The sequence below is a fragment of the Danio rerio genome, chromosome 13 (assembly GCF_049306965.1).
Source record: "Danio rerio strain Tuebingen ecotype United States chromosome 13, GRCz12tu, whole genome shotgun sequence".
Classification (NCBI taxonomy): Eukaryota; Metazoa; Chordata; class Actinopteri; order Cypriniformes; family Danionidae; genus Danio; species Danio rerio.
This window is the reverse complement of record NC_133188.1, coordinates 27,105,001-27,128,565: the sequence shown is the minus strand read 5'-3', so window position 1 is coordinate 27,128,565 and position 23,565 is coordinate 27,105,001. Positions and strand designations below refer to the sequence as shown.

Below are 23,565 nucleotides of genomic sequence, written 5' to 3'. Positions count from 1 at the left end.
GAAGCACTATGAATACTTTATGGATACACTGTATGGTGATCAAATTTCCCCTGAGGCGTTCCATTCCCCTGAGACCTTTGTTCATATTCAAAAAACAAATTAAGATAGTTTGGATAAAATCTGGGAGCTCTCTCATTCTCTATTGACAGCAAGGCTCCTGACTTGTTTAAAAAAACAGAAAAGGAACCAAAAACATTTCATATTACTTCAGTGGCTGAACCGGGATCATAAGAAGCTCCAAGAACACCTTTGTGCACAATAATGTAAAAACAATTTGTTCACCCATATCTACTGTGTCTGATCAGGGGCACATTACTATGAGCAATATGATGCTTGCGTGTTGCACTGTTGACTGTAATATTGCCCTTAGTAAACTATCTGTGAAGGATGAGGCAGCTCTCATATTTAATCTAAATATCTTAATTTGTGTTCTGAAGATCAACAAAGGTCTCAGGGAATTAGAACAGAATGAGGGGGACTAATAACAAAATTTTTATATTTGGGTGAACTAACCTTTCAAAGAAGTGTATTAGACTGTAGAATTGATATTGATTAGTTGTTTATCTGAATTCATTTTATAATAACTAACTGCTGCAACTAATGGCTATATGAGGTTAATTAGAACTGGTTAATTAGCAGATAGCATCTTTAACCATAATGGTACCACCACATATAGTATAAGACAAATTCACTGTTTTCTACGTCTGTAGCCACAGGTTCCAGGGATAAACAAATCAGAAGCAATTAAAGCATTGAAGAAGTCATGAACCCTTTTTTATCTTTTCATTTTGTACTGTTTTCTGATATCCACCTATCAATTTCACATGATTTGTGGAATAAACTAATATCTTAGAAGTAATAGGATGTTTTGTTCTGTTTCTGTTTAATTTTACTTTCACTTTGCTTTAAAGATTAGGCACCAAAGTTTGTTAGGCCAGCTGTGTGCCTACTGATATATACTTCTACATGTATGTTCGACAGCCTACATTCTTGTTTATTTTCAAAGCTTCTTTTACATTTGATTTCTGCATGGACCTATTTTGGTATCAATATAAGCCCTTTTTTTAATTCAAGGATGTTTTATGGTATAATGACCTTATTTAATGACCTCTTATTTTGTTTGCTCTTGACCCCTATTATGAATAAAGTGAATATACCACCCAGAATTTCACATACATGTTTTTTTTTTATTAAAGCTGATATTTGATATTTGAATTCAAAACATGAATTTGGTGACATGAATATTTCCTATACATGAAGCAATTTTTAAAATAAAATAAAATAAGCATGTTTTGCCAGAAAATACTATTTCAATCTTTGCAGTCAGTTTTTGAGTGAAAATGTTTCAGTCTTCAGGTTCAGAGTAAAATGTTTGACTAATAATTTAAGTGCTGCCTTTAAGGACTCATCAAGAACTCAAAGCACTTCTCACAAAAAACATCTGCAGAATGACTTAAGTGTAAATGCAAAAAAATACTTTTCAGTGAACTTCATTTACTAAGTCTTGCTTTTTTGATAAGTGAGCCATGTTTTCCTATCTATAGATGACCCTTTGAACACAGAGACCTTGAATGGCCATGCAGTGCCCAGTGGAGGTACTGAAAAGGTCAAAGTGGACATTGAAACACCAGAACCAGTCCCAGAAGAGAAATCAGACTTGGCGGCAGTGGCAGAGGAGCCAGAAGGTACAGTTTGCAACAAGGATACAAATAAAGATAGTTGAATTTCTAGCATGAAATCTAAAGCCCAAAATATTCTTTTAAGATGTGATAATGCGTTTATTTGTAGAAACGTAGTTGATCTGTTCATCCGGAAATGCTGAATTCACAGTTCCTCTGTGAAATAGTATACTATGATCTCGCCTCATTAGCAGGACTTTTGTTGTCTTTTTCTGCACAGAATTTTGTAAAATCTGAAAAAGCGGTAAACTTAACATGTAAATTAAATATAAAAAGTCTTTGAAACTTTAAGGTTTACAATGCAACTAATTTGGTAAACAAAGTTACAGTGCTTTTATAATGTATCCACTAGAAACATATAAACTATTAGGGCTACATGGTTTGGAGAAAAAGTCTAATTGCGATTTATCTGATCAAAATTGGACATTTTTTTTTCATGCGATTCACTATAATTTCATAAAGGAGCTGCAGGTTTAATGTGGTGGTTTAAATGGCACCAAAGAAAGACCAAGAATAATCACAAAGTACTCTACACTATGCTACTGTTTTTTTAAACCATTTTTAAAAAAAAAAAAAGGTCAGTTGTCATGACAAATTCAGAAAATAACTACAATATTTTAAATTCAATTAAACAGATTGTATCTAAAATCTTATATATACAGTTGGAATCAGTATTACTAAACCCCCTTTTTATTTATTTTTTTTTAAATGTTTCCCAAATTATGTTTAACAGAGCACGGAAATGTTCACAGTATGTCTGATAGTATATTTTTTTTTCTGGAGAAAGTCATATTTGTTTTATTTGGGCTAGAATAAAAGCAGTTTTACATTTTTTAAGGTCAACATTATTAGCCTCTAAGCTATATATGTTTTTGATTTTTTTTGTTTTGTCTACAGAACAAACCATCATCATACAAGAACTTGCCTAATTACCCTAACCTGCTTAGTTAACATAATTAATCTAATTAAGCCTTTAAATGTCACTTTAAGCTGTATAGAAGTGTCTTGAAAAATATCTAGAAAAATGTTATGTGCATGGCAAAGATAAAATAAATTAGTTGTTAGAAATGAGTTATTAAAACTATCATTTTAAGAAATGTGTTAAAAAAATCTTCTCTCCGTTAAAATTCAGGGGGTTTAACAATTCTGATTGCAACTGTAGATATATAAAACCTTTGAAACCTTTACATTTAGATTGTTACATTTTTTCATTTTGATTTTATGACATTCATTGTGCATTGACAATGCTTACCATACACAACTTTAGATTTTACTTCACAGCACAAACATTCTTATATTTAAATGCATAATTTCTAAATACATTTAAATTTATATATTATTTGTAAGACATTTTTGCATGCACAGAAAAACATGAGCATTTTGAGCATTGTCAAGCGAGTTCTTAAACACCTGTGATTGGTCATTGTGTTCCCGCACTCAACAGAAAGGACTGAAATTGGCAGTTCGCGCGGCTCTGGCGTTATTCACCGAGGAGGTTATTGATAGATGGCCTGTGTGTGTGTGTGTGTGTGTGTGTGTGTGTGTGTGTGTGTGTGTGTGTGTGTGTGTGTGTGTGTGTGTGTGTGTGTGTGTGTGTGTGTGTGTGTGTGTGTGTGTGTGTGAGAGTGTGTGAGAGTGTGTGAGAGTGTGTGAGAGTGTGTGAGAGTGTGTGAGAGAGTGTGAGAGAGAGAGAGGTTACGTTACCTCACGCAACCAGGTCAAATGTCCACAATACACACAAACAGAGAGAGAGAAAGAGAAGCAGAGCAGAGATGCAGTTCACAGCTTTAATTTAATCTTCACAGCAGTGAAATAGGGGCTTGTGGGTTCTTCTGTAACAGTCGTCTTTTTAAGTAACGTTAGTTGGATCGTTTTAATTCCCCACACTTTCCACTCTCACCATAGTAATTATCGAAATAATCGCAGCTCAAATTGCTATTTCGGTTTAAAATTAATTAATCGTGCAGCCCTATAAACTATTATTTTACATAGTGTATTGTACATAAATCAACTAAACATTTCCATATTATTCAATAATATTACTGAAATTATTATTTAAAAAATGTACAAATATTTATTTACGGCATTTGCACAGTAAGTGTCTGATGGGCTCAAAAGTCTGCGACAACTAAAGAGGTTTTAGCAGATTTTTTCAGGTACAGATTTTTTTCTCCTCCTAAGCAGCAAAAGAGGATTCCCTCACGATTAATACCTGGCATAACAGACCCATATCTCTTTTGATTAAATATACGACTGAGATACACGTATACCTACTAATGTCCATCATAATGATTTTAGGAATGACTTACTGCAAGATTAAAAAATAGGTTTTGGACATACATCAGCCTTTTGAAAATATTGCAAATGTTTTGTGTAAATCTGTAATGGAAACCAGGCTACTGTGTCTTTTACACTGTGCACATACTCAAGCAAAAAAGCTAAGTATACATTGGGCTTAGCAGTACAGCTAATCAGTCCTATGATGTTTAAGTCTAAGCCACTTATAAGCAAGACAACTTGTGGTCTTTTCATGAGTGTTGAAGCATGCTAATGTTCTTGTCTTGGTGTTTTTGTCAGTGCATGGACCGAGCAAAGCAATTCATGCTAAATTGGCTGTTGCAGTGTATCGTGTCTGCAAATAACACCTTTCATTTCATATATCGTTGTGGCCAAACATTAGTCAAATCAGCACTTGTACTGTAAGAGTAAATGGGTGGGAAAAGATAGCCTGTATTAATATAGCATGGGTAAAGTAGCGTTAACTATATCATTTAGAGGAAGTGGAAACCGCTTTGAAGCAGTGGTTTTAAGTTGTTTGGTGACACAAAAACGCGGTCAAGTTTTTAATAAATCGTACAGCTGAAGTTATTTGTAGAACAAAGGCATTTCCTGAGTAGTGTGTTTGGTTCATGTCATTGTGTTGTTTCCTCTAATATATCTCTTTGTGAGTGCCAGAACTAGGGATGCACTAAATTGTCGACTGATGAAAGTTATCATTTTTTTTCCATACAATTTTTTTGTTTTCAGCCAAAATAGAAAAAAGGCAAACATATGAGCTTGTACTGTACTGCAATGGTCAGCAGTGTTCAGGACCCAAGTTTTGCTCTACCACCAGCCATTGTAGATGCATGGTAGAACTTTTCACTCAATATTACACTCTGTGAATATTCCACATGTTCCACTCATGCTCTTCGAAAGAGTAAAGATGGCGTAGATAGGACGTTTCTATCTACAGTAGTATACTTGGTCCTGCTGCTTACAGTAGCACTACTCTTGCCTCTTGCACACTGTTCTGCTCCACTCTCTGACACATAATCTGATAACAATATCTTTGTAGGGCTAAAAAATCGGATTCTGTTGCTTAGATCTGAATAAAGATAATATGGACCATAAAACTCTTTGTAAAAATAGGCAAAAATAAATTGTGTGGTTCAAAATTATAGATTTTTTTTAATGCCAAAAATCATTCACATATTAGGTAAAGGCAATATTCCATGGAAGATATTTTGTAAATGTTTTTTACTGTAAATAAATCAAATCTTAATTATTATTTAGTAAACAATTTTGATTAGTAAACTTTATGATTAGAAGGTTTTTGTTAATATTTCTTAATGTAAATAAATCGAATCTTAATTAGTAATATACTATTAAGTAAACAATTTTTGATTAGTAATGCATTTTTCCTAACAAATGAAAATGTCTTTCCTAACAAGCTATACATTGATGGAAACTTTCATAGTCATGGTTTTGTGCTCCAGGGTCAAATATGTTGATAATACATTGGTGGCTAAAATATTAGACATGCTGAATATGTTAATGTTTACCTCCAAAACAACATTTAATTTCATGTTAAGTTCATGAAACATGCAGATGGTTGCTCTGAGCACTGCATTAGATAAAATAAGTTGTTCTTATTTTTTCTGCTTTTAACTAATGCTGTAATATTACAGTGAAATAGGTCTAGTTTGTTTTTAGCAAGAAAAAAAGATTTCAATCTCCTCATGATGGATCTATTTTTTGATGGCTTTGTTGATATTTATTTATTATTTATTTATTTATTTATTTATTTATTTATTTATTTATTTATTTATTTATTTATTTATTTATTTATTTATTATTATTTTAAGTTTATCAAGGCCAATTTACCAAACAATCTACACCCTTTTAAATATGGAAAGTGTTCTTATAATTATGTACAGTATACTGTCAGATTTTATTGCATTAGTTTAATTAAAAATGACTAATTTATTGGCTTGTGTTTTTAAAAGTCAGTGGCAAGAGATACGTTGATGTGCTGTACAGTTCAGCAGATTGATGATATATTAAAATAATTTTTAAATAATAACTTGACAGTTGTACTGACATCATCTTTTTAGGTCATGGATAATGTATCGTTTAGTCTGACATCATGTTGGATTTTTTTTTCTAGCTGAAGCTGTGGGCAGATGTTGTTGTGGCCAAAGTCATGAGATGTGTAAAAGAAACATCAATGGTGTATTTTTATAATTTCAGCCTCCTTAATGTTCTACAACAATTCTGCAATTGTTTCTGTGACCTTTCCCTCCACCGCTGAATGTGTGTTATTCTTGGAGAGGCCGCGGGGGAATAGATTTACTCAAGCATTAATCCACTTGAGGCATTTTCGCTGTGCAGAAGAACAGACATTGTAAAATGCTTTTATAAAACTGCACCAAGAGCATAAAGCCAGTGTTTAATAATTAATCAGTCAAATTAACGACAATCACCAACGCAAACATTGCCATTTATGTATAGGGGCTAAAATGTGCATATAAAAAAACAGTAATTTTGTGTAATAGATTATAAAATTCACGCAGAAGCAAAAATTCAGCCATCATTTACTTACCCTTGACTTGTTCCTAACCAGTTTGAGTTTTAAACACAGAAATTTTAAAGAATGTTTGAAAACTATAACCTGTAGCCATTGATATTTATAGTATCTTAACAATTGATCAAGTCGAGGATGAGTAAATGATGACAGAATTTGTACTTTTGGAAAATCTATCGAAAGATTGCCGTTTACAGTATGTATAGGTCAAATATATTTTTGAAATTTGCTGCATTTTTATAAAAAACTGGAAATATTGTGTAATATTTTCTATTTTAAAATTAAATTGTAAAATGAAATTTATCCCTTTGATGTCAAAGAAATAGTTCACCTAAAAATGAAAATTCTGGCATCATTTCCTCACCCTTGACTTGTTCCAAACCCTTTTTTATTTAGTTCCGTTGAACAGAAACAAAGATATTTTGAAGAATATTGGAAACGTTTAATGTATAAAATATTAGATGAAACATAAATAAATGTTCATTTTTTTTTAACAATTTCTAGTCATTTTCAAACATTTAAAAGAAGGTATAAAAGGCAAAGAAAAGGCAGTCAAATGTTGTATCGGCTAAAGAGCAACTTTTTCATTCATTAATGTTTTGGTGTGAATGGGCCTTTACTTTTACTCCTTTACTTCTTACCTTTACTTGTAGTTTGTTTTGCTGAATAGAAAATGTAAAAACTATTTTATTATATAATTATATTATTACTATTATATATATATATATATATATATATATATATATATATATATATATATATATATATATATATATATATATATATATATATATATATATTATTATAAAGATCTTTATAGTTATAAATGTATTGACTGTATCTTAGTCACAGACTCTTTGAAGAGGTCACTATATAACTATATAGATTGTTTTTGCTTAACATCATCGATGATGCGCAAATTTCAGATGGAAGGCAGGAAGTGATTTTTCTACATAGGAATCCCTATCAGATCATCAAAATTGTTCTGGTTTATGTTGTTTATAATTGTTTAAATTGGCTAAACAGCTTTTATAAACTTCCAAAAGTTTTTGCAGATAAAGTGGGGAAAATTCAAGAAATCAGCTAAAAAAAAAAAAAAAAAACAGAAGTAAAGGTGGCATGTAATAAACGTTTATTCAATGCATCCATGTGTACAAGCTTTTTTTGAATGTTATAATTTGTCTGACAGCATCAAGAAAACTTTATATACAGGCCTAGCTATGTGTATAAATATGATAACGTGTTCTTTAAAAATCAGATACAAACACCAACACACATACGATATCCAGGAGAATATAAATAACATAGCCTGCCATGTTATCGGTGTAATGAAATATCTGTCTCGTTTTGCAATAATCCATGCCTTTACTTGCGTTTTTTTGGAATAAACCACTGTAACGTTAGCATCGAGATGTGCAGCAGCAGTGAATGTTTGTTGATGGTAAGTTCATCGACCTAACATAAAAGAAATGCAACCCTTGCGACAAAACTAAAAGGTTATTATCGTGGAGCACTTTTCCCCATACAAGAATAAATAAAGAATAATGTAGTCTATGCGATATGCTTTTGTATGCTTTCATCTGTTATTTTGTTATGTCTGCATGGGGGAAAACTGTAGTAACTTGTAATAAACATGTTTTTGAACCACATAGTTAAGTGTATAATGTGCACAACACTTTGCTAATAAATGCTACAGAATACTTATTAAGCCTTAAATTACACTTTGATCTGAATAAAAGACTATAAAATACTTAAAGGGACTTTGTCTGAATACAATTGTCTTGCAAAATAACTAGTAAAATGTTATGCACTGACTGTCACCATGGGGAAGATAAAAAAAGTAGATATTAGAAATGAGTTAGTTTAACTATTATGTTTAAAAATGTGTTGTAAATAAATCATGTGTTGAAGATGGAAATCAAAAATGAATGAAGGCAAACTAAACAAGTTGAATATGACTTGCATGAGTGTGACTGAAAACTACATTTGATCAATGTGTTACATTTCTTAACGTGAAACTATGTACACTAGATTTCTGATTAATAATGGTCTCTGCATAGTCGAAGACTTCCTATATTGAAAGTGTAAAATCGCTATTACCTGTGTCAATTTGGGCGTCAACCTCTGACGAATGCTGGGAACTAGGCTAATGCGCGCAGCACCGTCACTGACAGAGAGAGTGAGTGCTCATAACACCTAGAGAGTGCGCAGAGAGAGGCCTCAGTCATATCTCCGCAGTCTGCCACCGATGGCTGATCTCGCTTCTCTGTGGCGTTTTGACACAAAAATACGAGTCCAAATTTAGGAGGGCCAAGCTTGTTGACACAAGGACTGGTGGAAGAGTGCTCTTTTAATGGAATTTAATATCAAAAGTTAAGTGCGTGCTGATCTGAAGAAAGTCTCTCTCGCTTAACGAATGCACTGTACTGTGTGCGTTGCATGTGCGCCCGTTCCCTAAGCAAAAGGAACAAACGCCTAACATCACCTGTTCGTATTCCTCAGAATTTTTATTACAAATAAATGTTTAGAGAGGGTGTGTAATCCGTACATATGTGTGCCTTTGATGCACCCCTTAATGCTTCTTACGTCCTTGTTGCAGCAACGGTGGCACCGAAATTAGGCACCAAAATTCATATGCTGATTTGATCCGGTACATACCAGTTACAAAGGTACCGGTGCTATAATGGCACTGGGTTTTGGTACCCAACCCTATTTATTACTTGTCGTACCACAGCAACAATATAATTACTACAACAGTTTAATCCAAGTAATTAACCATAGTAAGCTTCCAAACACTATAGTATTTACTTGTTTACTTTTTTCATGTAATGTGTATATAGCTTATACAGTATCTACCACCTCAATGACAAGCAAATTTATTTTAGTTCAGTAAAAAACTCAGCTTTCTTCATGATACAAGGATCATGCCCAACAAAGTTATTTTTCTATTTATTTTTCCTTTGAGATAAGGTATACATCGCAAAAATACCTCTATGTTACCTCTATGTTTTCCTCTATGTTTTACTTCCCACCCTCCATCTGAATTTCAAGCGTGACCAGAACCACGTGATTAAAAACAACCTACTGTATATGAAAATACCAATAAGTCAGTCAGTATATATGATTCATAAGCTTTACTGTAGGCTGGTAATTTTGGAGTTGATATGTAGTCATATTTTTAGAATTGCAGTGGCTTAAAATGCATCATGACCAAGTCATAACTTAGAGCTAAATTTAAGTGCCCTATTTACAGTATACCTTTTGACTATGCACAGACATAATGAGGGTCTTCTGAGTCAATGAGGGTGCTCTGCTCCTCTGTGCCCTTGTAGAAAGAAATGACAGCAAGCACATCCCACAAGCCAGTGAATCAGCCGCTCTAAAACCCCCTGCTAAAAAACCCCCGACTACACTCCCAAAACCCTCAGCTGAAGCCACGAGCACAGGCGTGAAGAAAGGGGGGCAAGCAGGAGCTAAAAAGGTAACCAAGGCTACCAATAAGCAGGTCTCTGCTCCTCCACCCAAACAAACCTCAAGAACTGCCACTCGTGGCAATGGTGAGTAAACGTGTCAGTGACGATATTAGCATGCATCGGTGAATAAAACTCTGCATGGAGGGATCCCGTTTGCACTTCTTTTTTCCCAATCGGTCTGACTGGGAACCAACTTGGTCTCTTCAAGAACTTGTTTGGAACTAAAATGACAGCAAAATCTGGAAAACAAGCCAATATGCTGGTTTAATTAGTTCAGGTTTAATTCTTCTTTATCCAGTACTGTGCCAAATCATACCCTGACTCATTTGTGACCCAGTGTGGCTTTTTTTGTGTTGTTGTTCTGCTTGATTTATGTGAACACATTATCTTTTTTTATTGACGTTTGCTTTTATGTATGAATATAATGGTATAATGTGTTGCATGTTTGCATGTGATCGGTTCTTTGTGCATGTAAACCACACTTGTGTCGTCTTGTATAAATGGGGCTCATTGTTTCACGCTGCACCGTGTTTATTCTTTTACCTGTCCATTGTTTGTCTCTGGTGCAGCTCATCATTGGTGGCACGACTGCTTCCTCATTTAAATCAAGCACTTGGAAATCTATGTATATTTTCATTAATCAATTTCAGTACATTTGTTTGATTTATGATGGTTCACTCAAATCTTGGTTAATGGTTTGTTAATAGTGAGAATTGTATATCAAAATAAAGCGTGCCCACAATTTTGTGACTTTTGCGTACATGTTAGAGGTTTACAATTTGGAGGTAATCCTACAGTTTGCTTTTATTATAAGTATTTTTTTTTCTAAAAAAAAACAACAACATTTAAAACACTGCCACGGGTGGTGCATCCATCAGCATGTATTTTCAGATCTCTAACTCTCGAATTTCCCTGAATTTCTTCACAGCTAAAACTTCGAATGCTAAAAAAACTACAGGCACATCCAAAGGATCCTCTCAGGCTTCAGGTCAATCATCTTCACAGACCTCCTCAAAAACCTCCAAAAACAGCAACTCAGAACATACAGGACAAGCCAAGACTGGTAAGAAGACTGAACCCTCCAGGTCGCAGCGGCCCCTTTCTAAAACACAAGAGACTGTGGAAAGCTCCTCTAAAAAGGACCAAAAGAAAAAAGAATTAACCACCAGTGTTAATGAAAAGGCAGAGGAGAAATCTCAAAACGGGAAGGGTGACAGTCATCTTTCGAAGTGTGCAGAGACCGACAAAAGACAGTCTCATGTTAACCAGGCCACAGAGGAAACCTCCTTCATTGGGTCCTCAAATGAACTTTCGTCAGATGCGTCAGCTGAACCTGTGAACGTAGAGACTGAGACACAGAAAGAGAAAGCGGATCAGACACAGAGGTCAGTGGTGTACGTTTTAAAAGCAATAATAAGCAGTTACAGTATCTCAAAGTAGGCATTTGTCCCTATGCTATATACAGTAAGTGTTGGGATATTACGAGCACAATATAAACCTTTTCATATTTTTAAAAGGGTCCATTGTCAAGGTTTGAAATTTAGATAACCCAAAGATGGGAAAACAAACCTCTAGAATTAATTATAACATCATAGATGAATAAAATTATCTTGAGTATTATTAAGATTATTCATAATGATGCAACACATAATGTTGTTTATTTGCATTATTTGTAAGCAATAATGTTGTTTGTATACATTAAAATACAATTCAATACACTTCCATAACTTGCATGACAAGAATTTTTAAGAAGATTTACCAGTTTTGTTTTCATTGAAACTTTTATGGAATATTTTCAATATTTAGGGGGTCAAAAAGAGCAAACTGAAAATGCTGTTTATTTATTTGTTTTTTATAAATGTTAAAAATGTATCAATTAAAAATTTCCCAGTGGGATATTAATATTATTAGTAAAATTAGTACTAAGCAAAATCCAGACTGAACTCAATAGTCCTTACTGACCTTTTGGACGTGCACTGTAACTATTGCTAAAAATGTACTTCAGGCTTAAGAAAGGTTCTTCGTTTTTTTAGCTGTGCAGTTTTGTCATAGTTTGCCTGAAGGGTTTTGTAAGCTGAATGTCATGCAACATCAAACACCCGATTGTGTAACTTGATAGTAAATGTGGTGGTTACTCATGAAGTTGTAGTAATATTGTGAGTTTGTGAGTTGCCTGGTTAGGTAAATTATAACACGACTGTTTGTGTCAGGTTTTACTATTTTGTTTTTGGATTTCACCTTTTTTTTATATAGCAATTCTACAGTATGTGGGTAGAATAGTTGTAGGTCTGTAGGTAGCACTGTAGAAAATTTGATAACAAAGAAAACAAATATTTTGTGTTGCTTTTACTTATTTTAATATGTTGACCAGGTTTTAACTACATTTAAGTTATACAAAATTAATATTTTTAGTCAGCTTGGAAAGTCACCATAGAACTCCATTTGATTCAACTAAAAATTGAAGGCAGAAAGATTTGTTTTACCAAGTGTCTAGTAAAACAATGAGGTATGTCCTTGTTAAGCTTTTTTTGAGCAACTGATTTGATTTGGCAGGTTTTTTTTAACCATTGAGAATTTAGCTCTTAGATACTATATTATATTGGCATTATTGATTGTGATTTTTGATTTTATTATTTCAACACATTATCAAGCATATTAGTTTTAATAACTAATTTCTAATAACTGATTTCATTTATCTTTGCCATGATGATCGTACAAAATATTTTACTAGATTTTTTCAAGACACTAATATTCAGCTTAAAGTGCAATTTAAAGGCTTATAACTAGGTTAATTATGCAAGTTAGGGCAACTAGACAAGTTATTGTATAACAATGGTTTGTTCTGTAGACAACTGAAAAAACCAATATAGCTTAAAGGGACTAATAAATTTGCCCTTAAAATGTTTTTTTTGTTTTTTGTTTTTAAATAAAAAACTGTTTTTATTGTAAATTAAATAAAACAAATACCATACCAGACAGTTTAGTTATGCATTTATTTCACAAATTTGACTATCCACTTATGACATATGTGTGACAGTTGGTGTGAAATAAAGTGATTGGGTTTCATACAGGCTGTGCCGATACTAAAATAGGTAAAATATGCCTTGATCAACCCTGAAACCAGTGTTTAAGATTGACATGCCTTAAGTCAACATTTTTTTTTCTTGCTTTACGTGTGAATTATTTTGTTTTTTTTAAGTACTCATTATTTCTAAGAGTCAGAGATGGTAGAAAGTGTTCAAAAGTATGACTATTGTTTCCTCTAAGTGAATGCCAATGTTTTTTAATGTGTATAAACACTATAAAGTCCTATTTAATTAACTAAACTGAATATAATAACTGCTCATCATAATTAATGTTTTAGTCAAGTTAATAAGTGTTTTTTTTTCTAGGGATGCTGGGAAGGAAGAGGGAGAGAGACAGCAAACTGTCAATGTGGAAAGTGCAGAGGTCACCATCATTCCTGACTCCATTCGGGAAAACCAGGCAAATGACTCTGATTCAGATGGACCTATTCTCTATAAAGATGATGATGAAGAGGAGGATGAAGATGATGAGTATACCTCTAGTACGTGTTCAAGTTTGTGTTGTTCTCATATCTCATTTGTTTTCTCTGTCCAGTGAAATATTTAAAAAATGAATTTTTAAAAAATCCTTCAATATGCAGCTTGGAGTATTCTTGTAAAACTGTGTCATCAGCCTGATGTTTATGTACAGTATAATCAGCGCAACATGTCGCACAATTACATTTGATGCATTTCTTGGAGTTTTTTTTCTTTTTCTTATGGTCTTCTATTTGGAAGTTTATCTTCTCAAAGAATTTTGGCAAAGCTGTGGTCTAAGTCTTTAGTTTGTCAAACTGGAAAAACATGCTGTCCCAAGTCGGCGTTACTTTCCGACATGCTGGTTACTGTGCAAACTTTGCTGTGCTATGCACAACACATTCCAGCAAACACTCATGCCTGTTTCTAATTTGCTGTTCTTTCCACCCTGCAATCTGAAAACAGTTCACAAGTGTTAGAAATGCAAATAAGTTTGTTCTAGTGTTACACTATCACTTAAAAAAATATGAAAGTATACAGTGCTCAATATAAATGAGTACACTCCATTTTGAAAATGAATATTTGTATTCATTTCTCAGTGAATATGGGTAATATATATTGGTGCATTTGAACAAAACAGATTTATTAAACAGATATATTTATTAAAATAATATTTGGCTTCAGTACTGGCAAAATGTAATATGCACAAATATATCATCCTATAGAAAATGTTATTTATATGAGAGATTTGTGAGGAGTGTACTCAAGTATGCTGAGCACTGTAGTATTCATCTCAGGGCTAACAAACAATAAATCGCCAATATGAAAATGCTTTTGCACGAATCATTTATTAAAAAATCTTCTCAGGTGAATTAGGTATCACACCATTATTTTTACAAAATGTGCAAAATAGTTTTTTTTTTTTAATTTTTGACATTTGCATTTATGTCCAAATTTTTTTTTAACATTGAGTTTTAGATGACAGTAAAAGTAATGTAAATGTAGACCCTTTTTATATATTTTGTACAACAGATATAGCCCCCACTTCCCTACCATGTTACAATGTGTCAATATGTATATAAATATATATATATTGTGGGGGGGGGGGGTCAACAGTTTTCAGTTTGTTTGTGTAATAAAAGTTTCTGTCATTTATGCAATTATTTTTAATTACAATTAGTTTATTGTTAAAACGTATTTAAGATTATAGCGTTTTGAGGGATATGTAGTGTATTCTGACCTAGTCAGAAAGAGAAAGTATTCTCTGATTAGCTGTATCAGATGTTACTGTGGGTCAGACTACAAATGCTATTATGCATCTGATTTGACTTCAGACTAAATGTAGTTACAAAACTATTTTACGAGAAAACAAAGTCTTGTTAACATGATGTGTGTATATATACTGTTAAAGACAACATTATGATTTTTGCCATGATGACAGTAAATATTTGACTAGATATTTTTCAAGACACTTCTATACAGTTTAAAGTGACATTTAAAGGCTTAATTAGGTTACTTATGTTAACTAGGCAGGTTAGGGTAATTAGGCAAGTTATTGTATAAGGATAGTTTGTTCTGTAGACTATCAAAAAATATATAGCTTAAGGGGCTAATAATTTTGATCTCAAAGTTTTGTTTTTTTTTAACTGCTTTTATTCTAGCCAAAATAAAACAAATTACACTTTCTCCAGAAGAAAAAATATTATCAGACATACTGTGAAAATTTCCTTGCTCTGTTAAACATGATTTGGGAAATATTTAAAAAAAAGTAAACAAATTCAAAGGGGGGCTAAAAATTCTGACTTTACAGTTAACAGTTAAAACAGTTTTAACAGTTAAAATGCATTAATAAAACAAAATTCATCAATCAATTAATATGTAATGCATTCCTAGCTTATGGTACTTTTTTTTGTTTGTTCGTAGGCTCCCTTGCCAGTAAAATTCGCCGCAGGGACACTCTTGCTATTAAACTTGGTAACAGGCCCAGCAAGAGGGAGCTTGAAGAGAAGAACATTCTCCCACGAACCTCGGAGATGGAGCGACAGGAGCTAAGACAGCAAATCGGCTGCAAACTAGTCAGGTACATCTAACCATTCTGCTCTTTACCGCTCTACTGCTTATATTGGGATGCTGAAATTGACAGTTTATAATAATCAGTATCTGTCAATAGTTTAGACAGATTTTCAAAATTATCATTCATTGATTGATTGTCTGAAAAGAATAATCACAATTAAGTCTATCCAAAATAAAGGTTTGTTTTGACATAAAATGTGTGACTACTGTGTATATTTATGTATGTAAAATGCACACACACATGCATATATTTGAGAAAATGTTTATTCATATTTAGATATAAAACATATATGGAAACATTTTGTTTTTATGTACAGTACAGTACAGTTGAAGTCAACAAGGCAAAGAAACTTTAACAGTATGTCTGATAGAATTTTTTTTCCTGAAGAAAGTCTTATTTGTTTTAATTTCAGCTAGAATAAAGGAGTTATTCATTTTTTAAACACAATTTTAATGACAAAATTATTAACACCTTTAAGCTATATATTTTTCAATAGTCTACAGAACAAACCATCGTTATACAATAACTTGCCTAATTACCCTAACCTGCCTAGTTAACCTAATTAACCTAGTTAAGCCTTTAAATGTCACTTTAAGCTGTATAGAAGTGTCTTGAAAAATATAGTCAAATACTTTTTGCTGTCGTCATGGCAAAGATAAAAAAAATAAGTTATTAGAAATGATTTATTAAAGATATTATGTTTAGAAATGTGTTGAATAAATCTTCTGTCCGTTAAACAGAAATTCGAGAAAAAAGAAACAAGGGGTATAATAATTTAGGGGGGCTAATAATTCTGACTTCAACTGTATATGTGTGTATTACATATTGATAAATATATATAATACACACATTTGTTATGTTAAAGCAAACTCTATTTTTGGGTGCGATAAATCTTTGCCCAGCACAATAACTTATAATTTTTTCTCCAATTTTTTAGACGTGTATGAATTGGGCCTGGCTGTAAGCTTCTGAACTAAACACAAGTATGTTTTTCTCAGACTGACACCTACAATTTTTCTTCCCTATAGACGGTTGAGTCAAAGACCCACCACAGAAGAGCTTGAACAGCGAAACATTCTAAAACGTATGTGTCCTCTTTCTCAATCTGATTACCATTGTGTGCAGACAGTGTTTGGATGCCCAGGGCTTTACTGTTTGTTCTTGCTTATTACTGCCTCTGATGCTGGAGACACGTTCATTGGCAGCAACCAAAAATCAAGAAAACCAAGGCAACAGGAAAGATGCAATGAATTGTGGTACCTTTGTCTCTGTCACTTTTCTGTTGCCTTGGTTTTGATGTAATTGACAGAGACTAGGAATGAGATGCAGCTCACCACTGTATGTCTACAAACAGAGAGAGGTGTAAGCATTCCAAAATGTGGAGTTATAATATGATGTCATGACATTTTATTGTTTCCTAAAGTAATATTGAGGTAAGTTATTTAAAGAGATAATAATTGTGGCAATCACACGAGTGTACTGGCATTTTGAGAACGGAAGAATGTTCTTTTTAAATTGTTTTGCAAATCACAGGATTCAAGCATCACAAGATTCTTTGGCAAAAACATCTACTATCTAATATACACTCACAGGCCACTTTATTAGACATATAAGACATACTCCAATTTGTTTACAATGATAACCACCAAAAATAACTTCTGTGCGTTATTTGCCAAGAAAATAAAATAGACCACTGTTTACTCAAATTGAAGGAGATTTCAAAATCTTTTTGAGCATGAATGGTTTAAATTGCTTTCAGCTCCTCTGACAATTCAGAAGGTGGTTAAACTTAGATGCTAATATTTTATAGATCAACCAAATTCTGGATCTGTCACACCCCTGCATCGGCACCATTTGATTATGATTGAGATTACTGTTATGGTCTTTTACTGCTATGCTACTGATTTCCAGTGTGTAAAAATCATTGTTGTTGGATGATTGCCACTTAGTCTTGAGTGAACTTGGTTGTGCTAAACAATTTTGCAGTAATCGTTAAATGATGTAATTCAATTTCAGAGCAAATGTTGATTGTTGGAGGAATTAGATTTAAAACTAACAAAGTAAACATTCTTGTATTTCTTCAGAGAAAAATGAGGAAGAAGAACATGAGGCCAAGCAGGAGATTAAAAGACGACTGTCCCGAAAGGTACAACCTTCTGCAGTTTAATAGTTTTTTTTTTTTTTTTTTTTTTCATTTTTAAAAATGTTTCAAACAGATTATCATCATCTGTTAAGTATGCCAGACATATGGGTTCATTTACGCCTCACAGGTCACTGTATCAACAAACTGTTAACTAACACTTTTAGCTAATAAATCACCAGTTAGATGTTTATTAGTAGTTAGTAAGATAGAAGTTGGGGTTAGCTTTTGGGTATGATTAGGGATGCAGATCATACTTTATAACTACTAATAGTAAGGTTAAATTAATAATAATTATCATTAAAACATGTAAATTATGATGGAAAGGACCCCTAAATATAATAATACATGTAATATATACATGTAATACATTTATACATTGATATATAATACATATAATTTTTTACATGTATACATTACAATTATAATTTCAACTTTTTGAGATCAAATTTGGCATATATATGACTTAGGGCCCTATCACACACCCGGCGCAATGTGGCGCAAGGCGCGACGCAATAGTTGTTTGCTAGTTTCAGCTTGGCGCAAGAGTCGTTTTGACTTTTTGTGCCACGCTGTTTAAATGGCAAATGCATTTGTACTCATATGTGCGCCCATAGACGTTCTGACGTAAAAAGCAGGCGTGTTTTGGCGCGTTGCTATTTTGAGAAACTATAATAATCTGTTCTTTAGACCAGAACAAACCTAGTCTAAAATCAGGCGCAGAGTGCGTTAGTTGTCCGCCTCGCTTGAACATTGCTTAATACACACAAGATGTAGAGCAATACACAAATATCTTTACATATGAAAAAGAATTAAAATATTAAGGATATATATATATATATATATATATATATATATATATATATATATATATAGGATAAAATAAGGATATATATATATAGAATATAAATATAAAGGAATAAAATATTACAAAACATATTATTTTCTAGCCTACATAAATATGAAAAACCACTGCCTTCATGCTTTCTTCATCTCGGGAGGCTTTTTCAGTTCATTCAGTTTGCTTTTGTATAATGTTATTATTATTATTAGCAGTATTATTTATTATATGCATATTTATATTTGTTTTATTAAAAACAAGCTTAGATTAGTCCACCTGTCAGGTTTTAGACCATATGGGGCTCAGCATGTGTTTTAGGATATAACTCAGGTTTTTGAACACACTTCGTTATTATTTTTCATTTATTCGTTTGCTGGAAATTAAAACTTAATTTCGAAATAGTTTTGAAACAAATATTTGCGCTTAACAAACAAAATTAATTATTTATAGGCTAATTGATGTCTGTGCGTACAAGGTTTCCCTATCCACGAGAGCGAAAGTGAAAGTAGATCATTTATCTCTCATTCTAGTGCTGCAGATGCTCTGTTTAACTGTTTTCTTGCCAGTGAAATGCTCAGTTTTTCCTCTTCGTCTTACTTTACGTCATGTAAATAGCAAATGTGCCATTTCGTGACGCAACTGGCTCTTAAAGGGAATGGGAGATAAGACTCTGATTTTTTTTATTCTCAAAACACACCTATAACTCATTAGGAAAGTAAAATCAACCCTTTTAGACCATGCGCCTTGGCGCAAAGCGGATTTTTCTGTCCCTATATTACCAAAAATGGATTCTGACATGCCCAGAGAGTGTTTTCGCCCTGCGCTTTGCGCATGGATCGTCAAAATAGAGCCCTTTAGTATGTCATATGATTCATTTATCAAAGAATGATTTTTCTTTAGGTGTGGCAGAAATGGCCTTCCATAGAACTTAATTTAGCCAAATACTAATACATTAGATATATAAATTTAATATAAATTATTTATAAGTTGCTTTAATTTTAAATTATTCATTACTAGTGCTGATAAATTGCATCCAAAATAAAGGTTTGTTTTGATATATATAAATGCACATAACTTTTATATGTATATAAATATATATTAGGTACAGTTGACATCAGGTGCTCTGGTTTCCCCCACAAGTCCAAAAACATGCGGTACAAATTAATTGGTTAAGCTAAATTTTTCGTAGTGTATGTGTGTGAATGAGTTTCCATGGATGTTTTCCAGTTCTGGGTTGCAGCTGGAAGGGCATCTGCTGTGTAAAACTGATGCTGGATAAGTTGGCACTTAATTCCACTGTGGTGATCCCAGATTATTAAAGGGACCTCGACGAAAAGAAAATGAATGCATGAATGAATAAAATCAGAATTATTAAACCCCCTTCGATTTAAAAAAAAAAAAAAAAAAATTTCCCAAATGATGTTTAACAGAGCAAGGAGATTTTCACAGTAAATCTGATTATATTTTTTCTTTTTGAGAAAGTCTTATTTGTCTAGTTTCCACTAGAATAAAAGCAGTTTTAATTTTTTTTAAAAACACTTTAAGGTCAAAATTATTAGCCCCTTAAATGCTATATATTTTTTTCGATAGTCTACAGAACAAACCATCATTATACAATAACATGAATTATTACCTAACCTGCATAGTTAACCTAATTAACCTAGTTAAGCCTTTAAATGTCACTTTAAGCTTTTTCTATTATGTTTAAAAATGTGCTAAAAACCTTCTCTTTGTCAAACAACTTCAACTGTATACATTTGATATATAGATTATGTAGTGTTCAGGCCGCACAGTAATAGTTACTTGTGGTGATTCCTAGGCATTTGTTCACACAAATGTATCATTTTATTTAGTCAAAAATTACTTCACATTGCTTATAACCTATCCAGGATTACAATAGATCATGGGTATTATTCACGGGGGCTAATAATCCTGTATGAAATCCTAATTTCAGCTGTATGTGTATTACAAATACATACATAAAGTAAAAGGTATAATGCATTACACATGCTTATTATATTATACATTTTCTCAAATATAAACATAATAAATATTCAGAGTACTCACACATCAAAACAAACTGTTATTTTGCATGTGATCAATCGCGATATATTTTGCACAGCTCTACTTATAACCTGTTACTTAGGCACAGTTCTGCATCAAGTTGTGAATCATCATAGGAAAAAAAATCACTGTGACATAATCTAGTATAAAATGCAATGCGGGATTGTGGGACACTGCGCCACCTGCTGGTCTTATACAACAGTTTAGTTAGATATGCAAAACACGAGGAGCAAAGTAAATCACTTTTAAGTGCAGGACATCAACTTGACTAAATGGTAATTTGGCAAAGCGTTTGTAATGGAATTATAACTCTTCTGCTCCTCTACTATTAGGAAATGAGAGTTAATTTAGTTGTGCCTGTAACCCATTAGATAATTCTTAATTAAAATGTGTGAGGTGTTTCTGCTTGTAAAACTGAGTTTTATTGTCTTGACATGTTGCAGGAGTTCTGGTCAGAAGTGGCTGGAAATCTGTTGGTTTTAATTAGGGCTTTTTAATTTGGTTTACTGCCAATGGCCTGTATTATTGAGAGAACCAGGCCAGAGGGTTGAATCGCCAGATAAACCAGATCTATTCATTTGCTCAATAGTCACTTGCAGATTTTTTTATTCATGATTGAGCAGTTCTACAGGGGAACAAATGACTGCAGCTCACATCTAAATGTTTTCAGTGAAATTGGTTACATCCACCTGCTTTACCATCAGCGCCTGAATTTAGTTTGACATGTTCATTTTCACACAAATGAGTTGAGTGCACCTGAAAAGGTCTTTATTGAAGGTGACTGAGAGATTTGGTGTGTGTTTCTGTGTATGTATGTGCGTGTATGTGTATATGTGTATGTGTGTGTGTGTGTGTGTGTGTGTGTGTGTGTGTGTGTGTGTGTGTGTGTGTGTCTGCAGCTCAGTGTTCGGCCCACAGTCGCAGAATTGGTGGCACGCAGAATTTTGCGCTTCAATGAATATGTGGAGGTCACAGAAGCAAAAGACTATGATCGACGTGCTGACAAGCCCTGGACTAGGTTAACCCCTGCAGACAAAGTACGATGAATATCTTTCTTACTGTAGCTGTAAATTGTGCATGTTTAAATTGTTAAAATTTATTTGTTAGGATTTCCTATCACAATTAGTTCAATTATTTAAAGAATATAAAAATAAATAAATTAAATTGCAAAAAATGTATAAATAGTGTGTGTGTGTGTGTGTGTGTGTGTGTGTGTGTGTGTGTGTGTGTGTGTGTGTGTGTGTGTGTGTGTGTGTGTGTGTGTGTGTGTGTGTATATATATATATATATATATATATATATATATATATATAGTTTTACATTGTTTTATTACCTTAATTTAAATATATATTTGTCTGAATATTAAAATTTAGTTTTTCAATACTGCTGGTATTTTAAGCTGTAATCATGCTTAACATGTAGCTTAAAAAATATTTTTAGAATTTTTAAAAAAGATTATTTACGATATAAAAAAATGTTTGGTAGGTATTTATCAATCCTAAATGCTTTAGTTAATTAAAATGATGATGATAATTTAAATGGTAAATATTATTACCCGTCATTATAAATATTCAAATTCTTGAAAAACCTATTTTGTTTAAAATTAAACTACTTTTCTTTCTATAAACTATTTCTTTAAAACTTATTAGTAATAAGCAGGTTAATCACGTTTGTTGGCTGTCTGTGTAGTTAGATTATACAGTATTATACTGCTGATCTTGGTTACAATATAAACATGATTTGCTCTACTATATTGCTTCTTTAAATTGTGTAGTTTGGAGAAGAATATGGTTTAAGAGTGTAATCAATGCTGGAATGTTTTGATGCCTTTGTGATGGTCACAGATGCCACCTACTGGCCATGTGACTAGTACATTATGAGCCTAACCCTCACATAATTAACAAAATGACAAATACATGTGCTGTTATTGGTGCATTATAACACAAAATACCATTAATGCATCTTTTTTTTCTGCCAACATCCTTAAATACATTAAAACAAAAAAGAAAGGTGCATTTTAATTAACTTTTTTTTTTGTTTTTATCATCAAAGAATACTGAAAAAGATTCAACTCTGTCTTCACACAACTGATAATCAGCACATCACATTGTTACAAATTAATTTTTTTTCTCTTCACAGGCTGCTATACGTAAGGAACTTAATGAGTTTAAAAGCAAAGAAATGGAAGTCCATGAAGAAAGCAAACAATTTACAAGGTATGTTTGTGTACATGATCAGAAAAATCCCTTAAAAAAAAAAAAAAAAAAAAAAAAAAAATATATATATATATATATATATATATATATATATATATATATATATATATATATATATAAATATATATAAATAAAAATATATTGCTCATATATATATTAAATGTAAAAAATTTGAACCTAAGCAATGTTTTTTTTTATTGTCTACAAGACAAACCACTGTTATACAATAACTTGCCTAATTAACCTAGTTAAGACTTTAAATGTCGCTTTAAGCTGAATACTAGTATCATTAAAATATCTAGTAAAATAATATTTACTGTCATCATGGCAAAGATAAAATAAATCAGTTATTAGAAATGAGTTATTGAAACTATTATATTTAGAAATGTGCTAAAAAAGTCTTCTTTCTGTTACACAGAAATTGAGGAAAAAATATGAAGGGGCTATTAAGTCAGGAGAGCTAATATTTCTGACTTCAACTGTATATATTTTTGAAATTGATATATGGATTATGATTTGATATATAGATTATGTAGTCTTCAGGCTGCACAGTAATAGTTACTTGTGGTGATTCCTAGGCATTTGTGCACACAAATGTATAATTTTATCTAGTCAAAAATGACTTCACATTTCACATTGCTTATACTCTATCCAGGATTACAATAAATCATGGGTATTATTCATACACTG

General features: G+C 32.4%; 1 protein-coding gene across 15 annotated transcripts in view; it reads left to right on the top strand.

Moving 5' to 3' along the window:
- The window catches only part of phactr2 (phosphatase and actin regulator 2), a 75,707-nt gene that overhangs the window by 44,621 nt on the left and 7,521 nt on the right, over nt 1-23,565 (top strand). For 8 of the 15 annotated variants that reach the window (XR_012389302.1, XR_012389304.1, XR_012389303.1 and 5 more), the window contains exons 4-11: nt 1,545-1,685; nt 10,927-11,383; nt 13,391-13,566; nt 15,464-15,620; nt 16,643-16,698; nt 17,699-17,760; nt 21,559-21,696; nt 22,799-22,875. Coding sequence is in view for 10 of the 15 variants with exons in the window: in XM_068213047.2 (XP_068069148.1) it covers nt 1,545-1,685; nt 10,927-11,383; nt 13,391-13,566; nt 15,464-15,620; nt 16,643-16,698; nt 17,699-17,760; nt 21,559-21,696; nt 22,799-22,875 (1,264 nt within the window). In the remaining 5 variants the exon portion in view is untranslated. Of the gene's footprint in view, nt 1-1,544; nt 1,686-9,857; nt 10,083-10,926; nt 11,384-13,390; nt 13,567-15,463; nt 15,621-16,642; nt 16,699-17,698; nt 18,105-19,612; nt 19,985-21,558; nt 21,697-22,798; nt 22,876-23,565 lie in introns of those variants that run through there. The other 7 variants (XR_012389301.1, XM_068213046.2, XM_005156930.6 and 4 more) reach the window with 2 other exon arrangements.